This window comes from Rana temporaria, chromosome 12 (assembly GCF_905171775.1).
Source record: "Rana temporaria chromosome 12, aRanTem1.1, whole genome shotgun sequence".
Taxonomy (NCBI): Eukaryota; Metazoa; Chordata; class Amphibia; order Anura; family Ranidae; genus Rana; species Rana temporaria.
The window spans coordinates 135,422,151-135,438,142 of record NC_053500.1 but is presented as its reverse complement, the minus strand read 5'-3'; the positions used below and the strand labels follow the sequence as shown (position 1 = coordinate 135,438,142).

The 15,992-nt window shown below is 51.2% G+C and overlaps 1 protein-coding gene across 1 annotated transcript in view; it reads left to right on the top strand.

Annotated features, from left to right (window-relative positions):
- LOC120918941 (adenosine deaminase-like) overlaps positions 1-15,080 on the top strand; it is a 29,282-nt gene extending 14,202 nt beyond the window's left edge. Inside the window, exons 6-12 of the mRNA XM_040330844.1 lie at positions 1,144-1,259; positions 4,608-4,732; positions 4,940-5,011; positions 6,736-6,837; positions 7,478-7,545; positions 12,326-12,458; positions 14,798-15,080. Of these exons, the coding sequence (XP_040186778.1) occupies positions 1,144-1,259; positions 4,608-4,732; positions 4,940-5,011; positions 6,736-6,837; positions 7,478-7,545; positions 12,326-12,458; positions 14,798-14,893 (712 nt within the window). The 3' untranslated portion in view covers positions 14,894-15,080. The remainder of the gene's footprint in view (positions 1-1,143; positions 1,260-4,607; positions 4,733-4,939; positions 5,012-6,735; positions 6,838-7,477; positions 7,546-12,325; positions 12,459-14,797) is intronic.
- Positions 15,081-15,992: the final 912 nt, after the last annotated feature.

Sequence of the window (15,992 nt, the reverse complement as noted above, 5' to 3'; positions counted from 1 at the left end):
TTTTTTATCATTTTGTTCCCACAAATAGAGCTTTCTTTTGGTGGTATTTGACCATCTCTGCAGGTTTTTATTTTTTGCGCTTTAAACAAAAGAAGAGCGACAATTTTAAAAAAAACACAATATTTTTTACTTTTTTATTTAATAAATATCACCATTTTTAAAAGAAAACCTTTTTTTTTCCCTCCGTTTAGGCCGATACGTATTCTTCTACATATTTTTGGTAAAAAAAAAATCGCAATAATCATATATTGATTGGTTTGCGCAAAAGTTATAGCGTCTACAAAATAGGTGATAGATTTATGGCATTTTTATTTTATTAATTTTTTTACTAGTATTGGCGGCGATTTGCGATTTTTTTTACTGTCACCGTGACATTGCGGCGAACACATCGGACACTTTTGACACGTTTTTGGGACCATTCACATTTATACAGCGATTAGTGCTATAAATATGCATTGATTACTGTGTAAATGTGACTGGCAGGGAAGGGGTTAATATGTGTCCTAAGATGTGTTATAACTGTAGGGGGGAGGGGACTCTCAAGGGGAGGAGACCGATGTGTGTTCCTCTGTACTGGGAACACACATTGGTCTCCTCACCGCTGACAGGAGGTGGATCTGTGTGTTTACACACACAGATCCACACTCCTGCCATGATTACCAACAATCGCGGGCACCCGGCGGCAATCGCGGCCGCCGGGCACCCGCGCCGGGTCACGAGCGTCGCCGCGCGTGCGCCCTAGATCGCCGGGAACGCAGGACGTCATATGACGTCCACCCGGATCGAGAAGGGGTCCCTGCCGCCGTCATTTCACAATGAGGCGGTAGGGAAGTGGTTAATAAAAGCTCCCAATTCTGCACAATGGTGGTCACTCTCTTGTGTGAACAGGTAGTTGTGCTTTCATCAAATCTGCCACCGCCAGTGCCCCCTTGCTGATTGATTGACAGCTGCTTTGACCATTAGAAGATGAGAGTGGGGCTGCCAATAAATACTACTTGTGCTGGATAGCCGTGACATTTTAAATGTTGCCCAGAGTTCCTCTTCAGATGTGTCATAATGAAGAGAAAAGTAGCCACAGCATAATATAATTGCAGAACTTATCATTGTATGGAAAGAACTCTGGATGTTGTAATATTTCGACAGAGGTGACCTCACGCCAGAGGAAGTTGTGGAACTCGTAAACGAGGGGCTGAAGGAAGGTGAAAGGGATTTCAACATCAAGGCAAAATCAATTTTGTGCTGCCTGAGACATATACCGGGTAAGTCAGCTCAGGACATCAACCTGTACAGGCATGTACTGGCCATAGGGACTACGGGGAGTTTCCCGGTGGGCCGATGGCTCAGTGGGCCGGTTTCAGTGACTGTCAAAGTAATGGCTGCGCAGCTCGCCCTCCACTTCATGCAGTAATGTGAGAAGGACGAGAAAAATCCAAAGGAGAATAAGTGAAATAATAAAAGAGGTGAGTGAGGACTCCTTATGTTATGCTACTTATGTTTTTTTGCACAATTGCGCATAGTTTATATACTGTTTTTGTGCTTGTTTGCAAACTTAAAGTGGGCCGGTCTGGATGAAGTCCAGGGCCAAATTTTGGTCTCAGTCCAGCCCTGAACCTGTACATGGGTGAAGCCCGACCCCCACCAGAGGTTGGTCACCACTGACCGGGACCATAAGATCTTCAGCAGAAATGTACTATTTGTGTTTTCTGCACTGAGACCTGACCCCACCCAACCCCAGAGTGGGTCACCACTGACAGGGACCTGACTCCACCCCATAGCATGTCACCACGGAGTGGGAACTAGAGATAATCAGGACATGAACATTCATGGGTGGGTCACCACTGACCAGGACCCAGACCTGACCTCACCCAGTAGTGGGTCACCACTGACCAGGACCGAGACCTGACCTCACCCAGTAGTGGGTTACCACTGACCGAGAGATCATCCACTGAAATGTTCTATTTGTGTTTTTTGCATGGGTGAGACTTGACCCCACCCAACCCCAGAGTGGGTCAACACTGACAGGGACCTGACTCCACTCCATAGCATGTCACCACGGACCCGGGAACTAGAGATAATCAGGACATGAACATTCATGGGTGGGTCACCACTGACCAGGACTGAGACTTGACCTCACCCAGTAGTGGGTTACCACTGACCGAGGAGATCATCCACCTGACCTCACTCAGTAGTGGGTCACCACTGACCAGGACTGAGACCTGACCTCACCCAATAGTGGGTCACCACTGACCAGGACCAAGACCTGACCTCACCCAGCAGTGGGTTACCACTGACCAAGAGATCATCCACTGAAATGTTCTATTTGTGTTTTTTGCATGGGTGAGACTTGACCCCACCCAACACCAGAGTGGGTCACCACTGACAGGGACCTGACTCCACCCCATAGCATGTCACCACGGAGTGGGAACTAGAGATAATCAGGACATGAACATTCATGGGTGGGTCACCACTGACCAGGACCCAGACCTGACCTCACCCAGTAGTGGGTCACCACTGACCAGGACCGAGACCTGACCTCACCCAGTAGTGGGTTACCACTGACCGAGAGATCATCCACTGAAATGTTCTATTTGTGTTTTTTGCATGGGTGAGACTTGACCCCACCCAACCCCAGAGTGGGTCAACACTGACAGGGACCTGACTCCACTCCATAGCATGTCACCACGGACCCGGGAACTAGAGATAATCAGGACATGAACATTCATGGGTGGGTCACCACTGACCAGGACTGAGACTTGACCTCACCCAGTAGTGGGTTACCACTGACCGAGGAGATCATCCACCTGACCTCACTCAGTAGTGGGTCACCACTGACCAGGACTGAGACCTGACCTCACCCAATAGTGGGTCACCACTGACCAGGACCAAGACCTGACCTCACCCAGCAGTGGGTTACCACTGACCAAGAGATCATCCACTGAAATGTTCTATTTGTGTTTTTTGCATGGGTGAGACTTGACCCCACCCAACACCAGAGTGGGTCACCACTGACAGGGACCTGACTCCACCCCATAGCATGTCACCACGGAGTGGGAACTAGAGATAATCAGGACATGAACATTCATGGGTGGGTCACCACTGACCAGGACCCAGACCTGACCTCACCCAGTAGTGGGTCACCACTGACCAGGACCGAGACCTGACCTCACCCAGTAGTGGGTTACCACTGACCGAGAGATCATCCACTGAAATGTTCTATTTGTGTTTTTTGCATGGGTGAGACTTGACCCCACCCAACCCCAGAGTGGGTCAACACTGACAGGGACCTGACTCCACTCCATAGCATGTCACCACGGACCCGGGAACTAGAGATAATCAGGACATGAACATTCATGGGTGGGTCACCACTGACCAGGACTGAGACTTGACCTCACCCAGTAGTGGGTTACCACTGACCGAGGAGATCATCCACCTGACCTCACTCAGTAGTGGGTCACCACTGACCAGGACTGAGACCTGACCTCACCCAATAGTGGGTCACCACTGACCAGGACCAAGACCTGACCTCACCCAGCAGTGGGTTACCACTGACCAAGAGATCATCCACTGAAATGTTCTATTTGTGTTTTTTGCATGGGTGAGACTTGACCCCACCCAACACCAGAGTGGGTCACCACTGACTGGAACCTGACTCCACTCCATAGCAGGTCACCACCGACCCAGGAACTAGAGATAATCAGGACATGAACATACATGGGTCACCACTGACCAGGACCGAGACCTGACCTCACCCAGTAGTGGGTCACCACTGAACAGGACCGAGACCTGACCTCACCTAGTAGTGGGTCACCACTGACCAGGGCAGGGACCTGACCTCACTCAGTAGTGGGTCACCACTGACCAGGACTGAGACCTGACCTCACTCAGTAGTGGGTCACCACTGACCAGGACCGAGACCTGACCTCACTCAGTAGTGGGTCACCACTGACCAGGACTGAGACCTGACCTCACCCAGTAGTGGGTCACCACTGACCAGGACTGAGACCTGACCTCACCCAGTAGTGGGTCACTACTGACGAGGACTGAGACCTGAGCTCACCCAATAGTGGGTCACCACTGACCAGGACCGAGACCTGACCTCACCCAGTAGTGTGTCACCGCTGACCAGGACCGAGACCTGACCTCACCCAGTAGTGGGTCACCGCTGACCAGGACCGAGACCTGACCTCACCCAGTAGTGGGTCACCACTGACCAGGACCGAGACCTGACCTCACTCAGTAGTGGGTCACCACTGACCAGGACCGAGACCTGACCTCACCCAGTAGTGGGTCACCACTGACCAGGACCGAGACCTGACCTCACCCAGTAGTGGGTCACCACTGACCAGGACCGAGACCTGACCTCACTCAGTAGTGGGTCACCACTGACCAGGACCGAGACCTGACCTCACCCAGTAGTGGGTCACCACTGACCAGGACCGAGACCTGACCTCACCCAGTAGTGGGTCACCACTGACCAGGACTGAGACCTGACCTCACCCAGTAGTGGGTCACCACTGAGCAGGACTGAGACCTGACCTCACCCAATAGTGGGTTACCACTGATCGAGAGATCATCCACTGAAATGTTCTATTTGTGTTTTTTAACAGAATGGTCACCTGAGGTTGTTGAGCTTTGTAAGAAATACCACAATGACACCGTGGTGGCCATTGACCTGGCAGGAGATGAAGGTTTGAAGAGTGAAACTTTTCCTGGACATCTGAAAGCTTATGAGGTATGTATGATGGGAGCATTCAGCTTTCAAAATCCCCAAATGTTCCATAACCCCCAACATGATCCCTTTTTATCTTTTAAAAAGTGTTAAAGGTTGTCTCTGGACCCAACATTCTGCTATCTATCATACAATTTGATTGGCAGCACCCCTGCCTCTCATACATTCTGATTGTGTGCTGACATATTTGTCTTGATTTACATCTTTCAGGAGGCGGTAAGGTGTGGGATCCATAGGACAGTACACGCTGGAGAGGCTGGACCGCCATCCGTCGTTCGGGAGGTAAAACCCCCTGATTTCGAGAGACTGTCCCTGATTTGGAACAAAGTCCCTCCTTCCTCCTCATGTGTCCCTCATGTTGGTCTGATCTATATAATTGTATATAAAATGCACTATTTATCTATCAAAAAGTGTTTCCCGGTGCTAAACCTTTCATACAATTACTAAATTGCTGTATTTGTAAACTTCAAAAGCCAATATAAAGGAATAGTAGTGGTAAAAATAAAGCACTTGTGGGTTTAACCTAGGGTTGTCCCGATACCCCCACATATGCAGCCATGTCCCCCACATATGCAGCCATGTCCCCCCACATATGCAGCCATGTCCCCCACATATTCCAGCCATGTCCTCCACATATGCAGCCATGTCCCCCACATATGCAGCCATGTCCCCCCACATATGCAGCCATGTCCCCCATATTTGCAGCCGTGTCCCCCCATATATGCAGCCATGTCCCCCCACATATGCAGCAATGTCCCCCATATATCCAGCCATGTCCCCCCACATATGCAGCCATGTCCCCCGTATATCCAGCCATGTCCCCCCACATATGCAGCCATGTCCCCCATATATCCAGCCATGTCCCCCCATACCTAGATGTCGCCGCATGGTTAATCAGCGTGCAGGGAACATCGCAGCTTTCATTTGAATAGCTGTAGTGTTCCCTGCTGCGCCGCGTATAGACACTCCCCCTTGCTCGTAATTGGACAGATCCGTCCAATCCCGAGCAAGGGGGAGTGTCTAGGCGCGGCGGGAAACACTACAGCTATTCAAATGAAAGCTGTGATATTCCCCGCACGCTGTTTAACCATGCGGAGGCGGTGGCGTTGTTGCGGTATGCGACGGCGGCGGCATTCGTTGCGGCGGCAGCGGCGGGGGGGGGGGGGGGCGAGTATCGGATGAGGCATCGGGGGCATTTGCGGAAGTACAAGTACTCACGCAAATACTCGGTATCGGTCCCGATACTGGTATCGGGACAACCCTAGTTTAACCAATCTTGTTTTTTGGTACAATTCTCCTTTCAGGGGGTGTGGCAATTGGTGTGTCCTATGCCTGCATACTTTTCCTGATAGGTGTCTCTCATTCCCATCTAAGAAAGTTGAGAGGTATGCACATGGACGGGTGTGAATGTTCTTTGTGCACAGAGGCGGCTCTTGGCTTTGTGAGGCCTTAGGCAAAACTTGACATGGGGCCCCACTCACACCCATGAAGGGAAACATAATTCAAGGACAAGAGCCTCTTCCCCGCAACCCTGGCCGTTTTTTTGTGGGGGTCTGCGGGCAGGGGGCTTATCGGAATCTGGAAGCCCCCCAGATCCTGCTGTTTAATAACCTAGGGGAGGGGTCCACCCGGTGATGTCATCTGGTGAACCCGCCCCCTTGTGACATCATCGACCGAGGGCATGCTGGGTCATTGACGTCACAAGGGGTGGTGTCAGCGATATTCACTGGTTGTTAGGGATGCTGGCGGCCCCGCTCCTGAGTCAGGGCTCTTAAAGCTGCGTTAAGGTCCCCTGTCCCTCAAACCTGGGGTAATGCATTGGGTAAGTTAGGCGGCTGTGAGGCCCCTGTGAGTGCGAGGCCTAAGTTGCCTAATTACAGAGCCGCCTCTGTTTGTGCAGCATATGGCAGTGCTATCTATGAGTGGGGTAGAATTTGCAGCAGGCAGCGGGGTGACAAGGCTGCTGAGATTTATTATTATGACTTTTGTGTTTGTGTTGCTGTCAGGCAGTTGACATGCTGAAGGCAGAAAGAATCGGACACGGCTATCACACCCTGCAGGACCCAGCGCTGTATGACCGCTTGCTGAAAATGGATATGCATTTTGAGGTACAGTTCCTGAATTCCAAGGGGGTTTGGTGTAAATTGCACTAGATGAACACACGCCGGGAAACTAAGGGGGCCAGTAAGTATTTTCCAGGATGCTGGCAATCAGTCACTGTATTACAAAAACCTTCCACTGATTAATTCCCAGGAGGCAGAGAATCTTCCATGGCAGTATAAGCCTTAGACTCACTTGCTTTATTGACTTCTGTGAGCTGAGAAGTACACAGGACAGCGGTCTGTGTTCTGGGTAGGGTTGCCACCTGCCCGGGATTCACCCGGACAGTTCGGGTTTGGAATCATGCGTCCGGGTTTCAGACCGACTGGTTAAAAACAATATCAAATACAGTGGATATAGTATAACAGTAAATGCCGATAGATACGCAATTATATTTGAATCCGGGCCAATGTTATTCAGTCATTTTCTCTATGGGTGGAATGTTTGTTATAAGGGCAAATCATGAAATACCACATTATGGCCACTAGATGGCGCTGACAATAATAGTAAATAGGTATTATGGTTCATCAGCTCCACCTAGAGGCCATAATGCGATATTGTCCTAATAATATCTGCATCTGATGGAGGATCCCACCATGTGGTAATTATGCTATGTCAAAAAAAAAAAAAATTTGTCTCTAATTGCAGATGTGCCCTTGGTCAAGTTATATCACTGGCGCTTGTGACCCGGACCTCACAAAGCACCCGCTCATTCAGTAAGTTTCAATTATAATGTCAGGATAATGTAATGGCACAAAGCAGAGCAAAAATCCTGGGGCCGGATTCAGAGACGAGATACGACGTCGTATCTCTGAGTGCGGTCGGTCGTATCTATGCGCCTGATTCATAGAATCAGTTACGCATAGATATCCCTAAGATCCGACTGGTGTAAGTGTCTTACACCGTCGTATCTTAGGCTGCAATTCCAGGCTGGCCGCTAGGTGGCGCTTCCGTATGTTTATGCAAGGAATATGCTAATTAGGTTGATACGGCGATTCAGAAACGTGCGTTCGGCCGGCGCAATTTTTTACGTCGTTTACGTTAGGCTTTTTTCGGCGTATAGTTACCCCTGCTATATGAGGCGTAGCCAATGTTAAGTATGGCCGTCGTTCCCGCGCCGAGTTTTGAAATTTTACGTTGTTTGCGTAAGTCGTTCGCGAATAGGGCTGGACGTAATTTACGTTCACGTCGAAAGCAATGACGTTTTGCGGCGGATTTTCGAGCATGCGCACTGGGAATTTTTTCACGAACGGCGCATGCGCCGTTAAAAAAAAAAACGTAAAATACGCGGGGTCAAAGCAAATTTTAATAAAACACGCCCCCAACATCCCCATTTGAATTAGGCGGGCTTACGCCGGCCCACATACGTTACGCCGCCGTAACTTAGGGCGCAAGTTCTTTCTGAATAAGGAACTTGCGCCCAAAGTTACAGCGGTGTAACGTATCGGAGATACGTTACGCCGGCCGGATAGATACGCTCAGGTATCTGAATCCGGCCCCTGGTGTCTCGTAGATCTGGACTGAATTCCGGAGCCCAGTGCTGGAGGAAGTCCTGTCACTTGGCCCCACAAATTCACCTGGCAGGGGCACACCTGTACCCAGTGCACCTGCCCGCATCTCCTGTCGGGTGCCCTGGGTCCCTAGCGATGCTAACCCCAGGCATTTCTCCCCGCCTGTAACAAAGATACACATCATAGGGAGGGAAGCTCGGCTGATGTGTATCATGTACAAGAGGAAGAGGAGGAGCCAGGATGTCCCCCTTTATTGAGCCGCGCTGTTCTGACGTCTGTTTCAAGGTTTTAGGGAGAGAAGATCTGCGGGGGGAGGGGGGGGCATATGACTTGAATGGATGGGGGCAATAAACAAAGATTTATGCTAGGAGGAGTAGGTTTGTAAAAGGTGCTGAGGTCAGTTTGAAATGGGAGAGGATTTCTGCTAGAAGGGGGAGGGGTGGTTGAAGGGGGTAGGACTTTTGCTAGGAGAGGGGATCAGGGGGAGGAGGATTTGTGCTAGAAGGGGAAGGGATGGTTGAAGGGGGTAGGACTTTTGCTAGGAGAGGGGATCAGGGGGAGGAGGATTTGTGCTAGAAGGGGAAGGGATGGTTGAAGGGGGTAGGACTTTTGCTAGGAGAGGGGATCGGAGGGAGGAGGATTTGTTCTAGAAGGGGGAGGGGTGGTTGAAGGGGGTAGGACTTTTGCTAGGAGAGGGGATCGGAGGGAGAAGGATTTGTGCTAGAAGGGGGAGGGATGGTTGAAGGGGGTAGGACTTTTGCTAGGAGAGGGGATCGGAGGGAGGAGGATTTGTGCTAGAAGGGGGAGGGATGGTTGAAGGGGGTCGGACTTTTGCTAGGAGAGGGGATCAGGGGAGAAGGATTTGTTCTAGAAGGGGGAGGGATGGTTGAAGGGGGTAGGACTTTTGCTAGGAGAGGGGATCAGGGGAGAAGGATTTGTGCTATAAGGGGGAGGAATGGGTGAATGGGGTAGGACTTTTGCTAGGAGAGGGGATCAGAGGGAGGAGGATTTGTGCTAGAAGGGGGAGGGATGGTTGAAGGGGGTAGGACTTTTGCTAGGAGAGGGGATCAGGGGGAGAAGGATTTGTGCTAGAAGGGGGAGGGATGGTTGAAGGGGGTAGGACTTTTGCTAGGAGAGGGGATCGGAGGGAGGAGGATTTGTGCTAGAAGGGGGAGGGATGGTTGAAGGTGGTTGGACTTTTGCTAGGAGAGGGGATCAGGGAGAGAAGGATTTGTGCTAGAAGGGGGAGGGATGGTTGAAGGGGGTAGGACTTTTGCTAGGAGAGGGGATCGGAGGGAGGAGGATTTGTGCTAGAAGGGGGAGGGATGGTTGAAGGGGGTAGGACTTTTGCTAGGAGAGGGGATTGGAGGGAGGAGGATTTGTGCTAGAAGGGGGAGGGATGGTTGAAGGGGGTAGGACTTTTGCTAGGAGAGGGGATTGGAGGGAGGAGGATTTGTGCTAGAAGGGGGAGGGATGGTTGAAGGGGGTCGGACTTTTGCTAGGAGAGGGGATCAGGGGAGAAGGATTTGTTCTAGAAGGGGGAGGGATGGTTGAAGGGGGTAGGACTTTTGCTAGGAGAGGGGATCAGGGGAGAAGGATTTGTGCTATAAGGGGGAGGAATGGGTGAATGGGGTAGGACTTTTGCTAGGAGAGGGGATCAGAGGGAGGAGGATTTGTGCTAGAAGGGGGAGGGATGGTTGAAGGGGGTAGGACTTTTGCTAGGAGAGGGGATCAGGGGGAGAAGGATTTGTGCTAGAAGGGGGAGGGATGGTTGAAGGGGGTAGGACTTTTGCTAGGAGAGGGGATCGGAGGGAGGAGGATTTGTGCTAGAAGGGGGAGGGATGGTTGAAGGTGGTTGGACTTTTGCTAGGAGAGGGGATCAGGGAGAGAAGGATTTGTGCTAGAAGGGGGAGGGATGGTTGAAGGGGGTAGGACTTTTGCTAGGAGAGGGGATCGGAGGGAGGAGGATTTGTGCTAGAAGGGGGAGGGATGGTTGAAGGGGGTAGGACTTTTGCTAGGAGAGGGGATTGGAGGGAGGAGGATTTGTGCTAGAAGGGGGAGGGATGGTTGAAGGGGGTAGGACTTTTGCTAGGAGAGGGGATTGGAGGGAGGAGGATTTGTGCTAGAAGGGGGAGGGATGGTTGAAGGGGGTCGGACTTTTGCTAGGAGAGGGGATCAGGGGAGAAGGATTTGTTCTAGAAGGGGGAGGGATGGTTGAAGGGGGTAGGACTTTTGCTAGGAGAGGGGATCAGGGGAGAAGGATTTGTGCTATAAGGGGGAGGAATGGGTGAATGGGGTAGGACTTTTGCTAGGAGAGGGGATCAGAGGGAGGAGGATTTGTGCTAGAAGGGGGAGGGATGGTTGAAGGGGGTAGGACTTTTGCTAGGAGAGGGGATCAGGGGGAGAAGGATTTGTGCTAGAAGGGGGAGGGATGGTTGAAGGGGGTAGGACTTTTGCTAGGAGAGGGGATCGGAGGGAGGAGGATTTGTGCTAGAAGGGGGAGGGATGGTTGAAGGTGGTTGGACTTTTGCTAGGAGAGGGGATCAGGGAGAGAAGGATTTGTGCTAGAAGGGGGAGGGATGGTTGAAGGGGGTAGGACTTTTGCTAGGAGAGGGGATCGGAGGGAGGAGGATTTGTGCTAGAAGGGGGAGGGATGGTTGAAGGGGGTAGGACTTTTGCTAGGAGAGGGGATCGGAGGGAGGAGGATTTGTGCTAGAAGGGGGAGGGGTGGTTGAAGGGGGTAGGACTTTTGCTAGGAGAGGGGATCGGAGGGAGGAGGATTTGTGCTAGAAGGGGGAGGAATGGTTGAAGGGGGTAGGACTTTTGCTAGGAAAGGGGATTGGAGGGAGGAGGATTTGTGCTAGAAGGGGGAGGGATGGTTGAAGGGGGTCGGACTTTTGCTAGGAGAGGGGATCAGGGGAGAAGGATTTGTTCTAGAAGGGGGAGGGATGGTTGAAGGGGGTAGGACTTTTGCTAGGAGAGGGGATCAGGGGAGAAGGATTTGTGCTATAAGGGGGAGGAATGGGTGAATGGGGTAGGACTTTTGCTAGGAGAGGGGATCAGAGGGAGGAGGATTTGTGCTAGAAGGGGGAGGGATGGTTGAAGGGGGTAGGACTTTTGCTAGGAGAGGGGATCGGAGGGAGGAGGATTTGTGCTAGAAGGGGGAGGGATGGTTGAAGGTGGTTGGACTTTTGCTAGGAGAGGGGATCAGGGAGAGAAGGATTTGTGCTAGAAGGGGGAGGGATGGTTGAAGGGGGTAGGACTTTTGCTAGGAGAGGGGATCGGAGGGAGGAGGATTTGTGCTAGAAGGGGGAGGGATGGTTGAAGGGGGTAGGACTTTTGCTAGGAGAGGGGATCGGAGGGAGGAGGATTTGTGCTAGAAGGGGGAGGGGTGGTTGAAGGGGGTAGGACTTTTGCTAGGAGAGGGGATCAGGGGAGAAGGATTTGTGCTATAAGGGGGAGGAATGGGTGAATGGGGTAGGACTTTTGCTAGGAGAGGGGATCAGAGGGAGGAGGATTTGTGCTAGAAGGGGGAGGGATGGTTGAAGGGGGTAGGACTTTTGCTAGGAGAGGGGATCAGAGGGAGGAGGATTTGTGCTAGAAGGGGGAGGGATGGTTGAAGGGGGTAGGACTTTTGCTAGGAGAGGGGATCAGGGGGAGAAGGATTTGTGCTAGAAGGGGGAGGGGTGGTTGAAGGGGGTAGGACTTTTGCTAGGAGAGGGGATCGGAGGGAGGAGGATTTGTGCTAGAAGGGGGAGGGATGGTTGAAGGGGGTAGGACTTTTGCTAGGAGAGGGGATCAGGGGGAGGAGGATTTGTGCTAGAAGGGGGAGGGATGGTTGAAGGGGGTAGGACTTTTGCTAGGAAAGGGGATTGGAGGGAGAAGGATTTGTGCTAGAAGGGGAATCAGGTGTAGTTATGTCTGTCTTGTTTCCCTTCTACAGTCCAAGTGTTTCACATTCCGATTCTTGTCCCATTATCACCAGGCTGAAGAATGACGGAGCCAATTATTCCATAAGTAACGATGGCTCCCTCCCCATGGGCGGCGTGGCGCTGGATATGGATTATAAAGTGGCGAAATCTCAAATGGGATTCAGTGAAGAGGATTTCATGCGTGCGGTGAGGATACGTTTTCACATGAATAATACATTCACAGTACACCGATCTCTCCAGTGTCCTATCACTATATATTGTTCACAAAGATCCACACTCCTGTGTCCATGTGTCCTGTCACTGTATACTATGCTTACAGATCCTCCATTTGTGCTGTGACTGTATGCTGTGCTCACAGATTGGATCCTCACTCTAAAGTGTCCATGTGTCCTGTCACTGTATCAGTGGGGGCTGGTGCTCAAAATTTTTGGGGGGGGCGCAAACGTAAAAAATTTTTAAAATTGCAGCCTCACTGTGCCCATCAAATGCAGCCACTGTGCCATCAATTGTCACCACTGTGCCATGCCATCAAATGCAGTCACTGTGCCATGCCATCAAACGCAGCCACTGTGCCATCAATTATCACCACTGTGCCATGCCATCAAATGCAGTCACTATGCCATTAATTCGCAGCACTGTGCCATGCCATCAAACGCAGTCACTGTGCCATGCCATTAAAAGCAGCCGCTGTGCCATGCCATCAAACGCAGTCACTGTGCCATGCCATCAAACGCAGCCGCTGTGCCATGCCATCAAACGCAGTCACTGTGCCATGCCATCAAACGCAGTCGCTGTGCCATGCCATCAAACGCAGTCACTGTGTCATGCCATCAAACGCAGCCGCTGTGCCATGCCATCAAATGCAGTCGCTGTGCCATGCCATCAAACGCAGCCACTGTGCCATCAATTATCACCACTGTGCCATGCCATCAAATGCAGTCACTATGCCATTAATTCGCAGCACTGTGCCATGCCATCAAACGCAGTCACTGTGCCATGCCATCAAACGCAGCCACTGTGCCATGCCATTAAAAGCAGCCGCTGTGCCATGCCATCAAACGCAGTCACTGTGCCATGCCATTAAAAGCAGCCGCTGTGCCATGCCATCAAACGCAGTCACTGTGCCATGCCATCAAACGCAGCCGCTGTGCCATGCCATCAAACGCAGTCACTGTGCCATGCCATCAAACGCAGTCACTGTGCCATGCCATCAAACGCAGTCGCTGTGCCATGCCATAAAACGCAGCCGCTGTGCCATGCCATCAAATGCAGTCGCTGTGCCATGCCATCAAACGCAGCCACTGTGCCATCAATTATCACCACTGTGCCATGCCATCAAATGCAGTCACTATGCCATTAATTCGCAGCACTGTGCCATGCCATCAAACGCAGTCACTGTGCCATGCCATCAAACGCAGCCACTGTGCCATGCCATTAAAAGCAGCCGCTGTGCCATGCCATCAAATGCAGTCACTGTGCCATGCCATTAAAAGCAGCCGCTGTGCCATGCCATCAAACGCAGTCACTGTGCCATGCCATCAAACGCAGCCGCTGTGCCATGCCATCAAACGCAGTCACTGTGCCATGCCATCAAACGCAGTCACTGTGCCATGCCATCAAACGCAGTCGCTGTGCCATGCCATAAAACGCAGTCGCTGTGCCGTGCCATCAAACGCAGTCACTGTGCCATGCCATCAAACTCAGTCACTGTGCCATCAATTGTCACCACTGTGCCATGCCATCAAACGCAGCCACTGTGCCCCTCAATTGTCGCCACTGTGCCAATTGTCACCACTGTGCCCATTGTTGCCACTGTGCATGTCACTGTCCCCTTTAATTGTTGCCACTGTGCCCATTGTCACCACTGTGCCCTTTGTCGCCACTGTGCCCATTGATGCCACTGTGCCCTTTGTCGCCTCTGTGCCCATTGTCGCCGCTGTGCCCTGTAAAATGCACTTACCTTAATCCTTCCACGTCCCTCGATGTCTTCTCCCGCCTTGGTGACGCTTCAGCCAATCAGGTTACCGATAACCAGAATCGGCGAACCTGATTGGCTGAGACGGCCGTCAGTCTTATCCAAAGAACGCCCCCCCTGTATGTCCCAAGCATAAGACATCCGGGAGACGAGGGCTGTACTCGGAAAGCCTATCAGAGCCGCTGGTCCCCAGGGCCCCGGATGGCTACCCCCGCTTCTCAATTTCAGGCGGCAGCACCCCCACCCCCCCAGGTTCTCTCTCCAGGGGGCCCATGCCTGAAGCTGTGTAAGGGGCCCCATAATTCCTGATGAGTCAGATTCTCACTCTCCAGTGTCCTGTCACTGTATACTGTGCACATAGATCCTCACTCTCCAGTGTCCTGTCACTGTATACTGTGCACATAGATCCTCACTCTCCAGTGTCCGTGTGTCCTGTCACTGTATGCTGTGCTCACAGATCCTCACTGTCCACAGTCCATCAGAGCTGCTGTGTAATGATGACGGTTGTAGAATGAGACAATGTAATTATTTGTATTTTGTTTTCTCCCAGAATATAAATGCAGCTCGTTCCTGTTTCCTACCAAAAGACGAAAAACAAAAGCTCCTCGAGTTATTGTACGAAGCATATGGGAGGAGAGACTTCTGACTTTGGTTTTGCCTGGCACAAGGATTACCATGACCTATCCCGTGTCTCATTACAGCCTCGTTATTCCCGTTATAAAGAATATTTACAGATTAAAATGTAAGTTGTATTGCTATCCTAGACCACCACAGAATCTGCATTTTTGTTTACCGCCTGGATCAATAAATGTCTATTCCCACTTTGTAGCACACTGACTAAGTATCTTTCTCATTCTGGACCACTATGACCAACCATTCAGAGCACAATGAGCCACAGCGACTAAGCTGCTATTGTATGTACTCTTCCCACACTTCACTGCCAGGGAGGGAATGTACTGTTCCCAAATTGGACTGCCAGAACACATGCATTGCGTTTCCCACACAGGACTGCCAGGGAACATGCATTAGTCCTCCAGGAACTGGTATTATAATTGACATTTTTTAGGGCATGTGACTAGTAACGGGTGAGAGTTGACCCTAATTCCAACAGTACAGGGTTAGCAAATGTAACTACAAGAAGGATATATCTCTAGAGATGTATACTGGGGCACTGGCCTAGGCTGCCCTTTTTCTTCCATCCTCTTTGTATTTCTAAACGCTATCTACGGAAAAAAAAAAAGGGTCAGTGTCATTTTATATGCAGAACTGGGCTGGATGTAGTGTTAGAATTTTTTTATAGGGTGAACCTCCACTTTAATATTGAACCCTGAGAGCCGGAGCTGGCCATTCCCGCCCCACAGCCCAGTGCTCCAGTGGGGGGGGGGGGGGGGGGGCAGAGCAGACAGCTCTCTGCTCAGGGAGCACTAAGAACCGAGCGACCTGCAGTGTTTGATCGCTCGGTTCTCAGTGTTAGAGCCGGTAGGGGACAGGTGCAGCATCAGACCGATGCTGCATCCACCTAGGTAAGTATGATTCTGCAAAAAAAAAGTCCAGACTTCTCTTTTTTTTACTGCTTTAACCCATTCAGCCGATATCCATTGGGAGACACAGAAAACACTGCAGCACTGTGTCCTAAATTGCTTTTTGGAATGGAAATGTCTCCGGACACATTCAGTCGTTTAGGTTTAATGGGTTCTGTATTCTGCAGTCTTAAAATTCTCCAATCTGGAAAAGGAAACATGAAG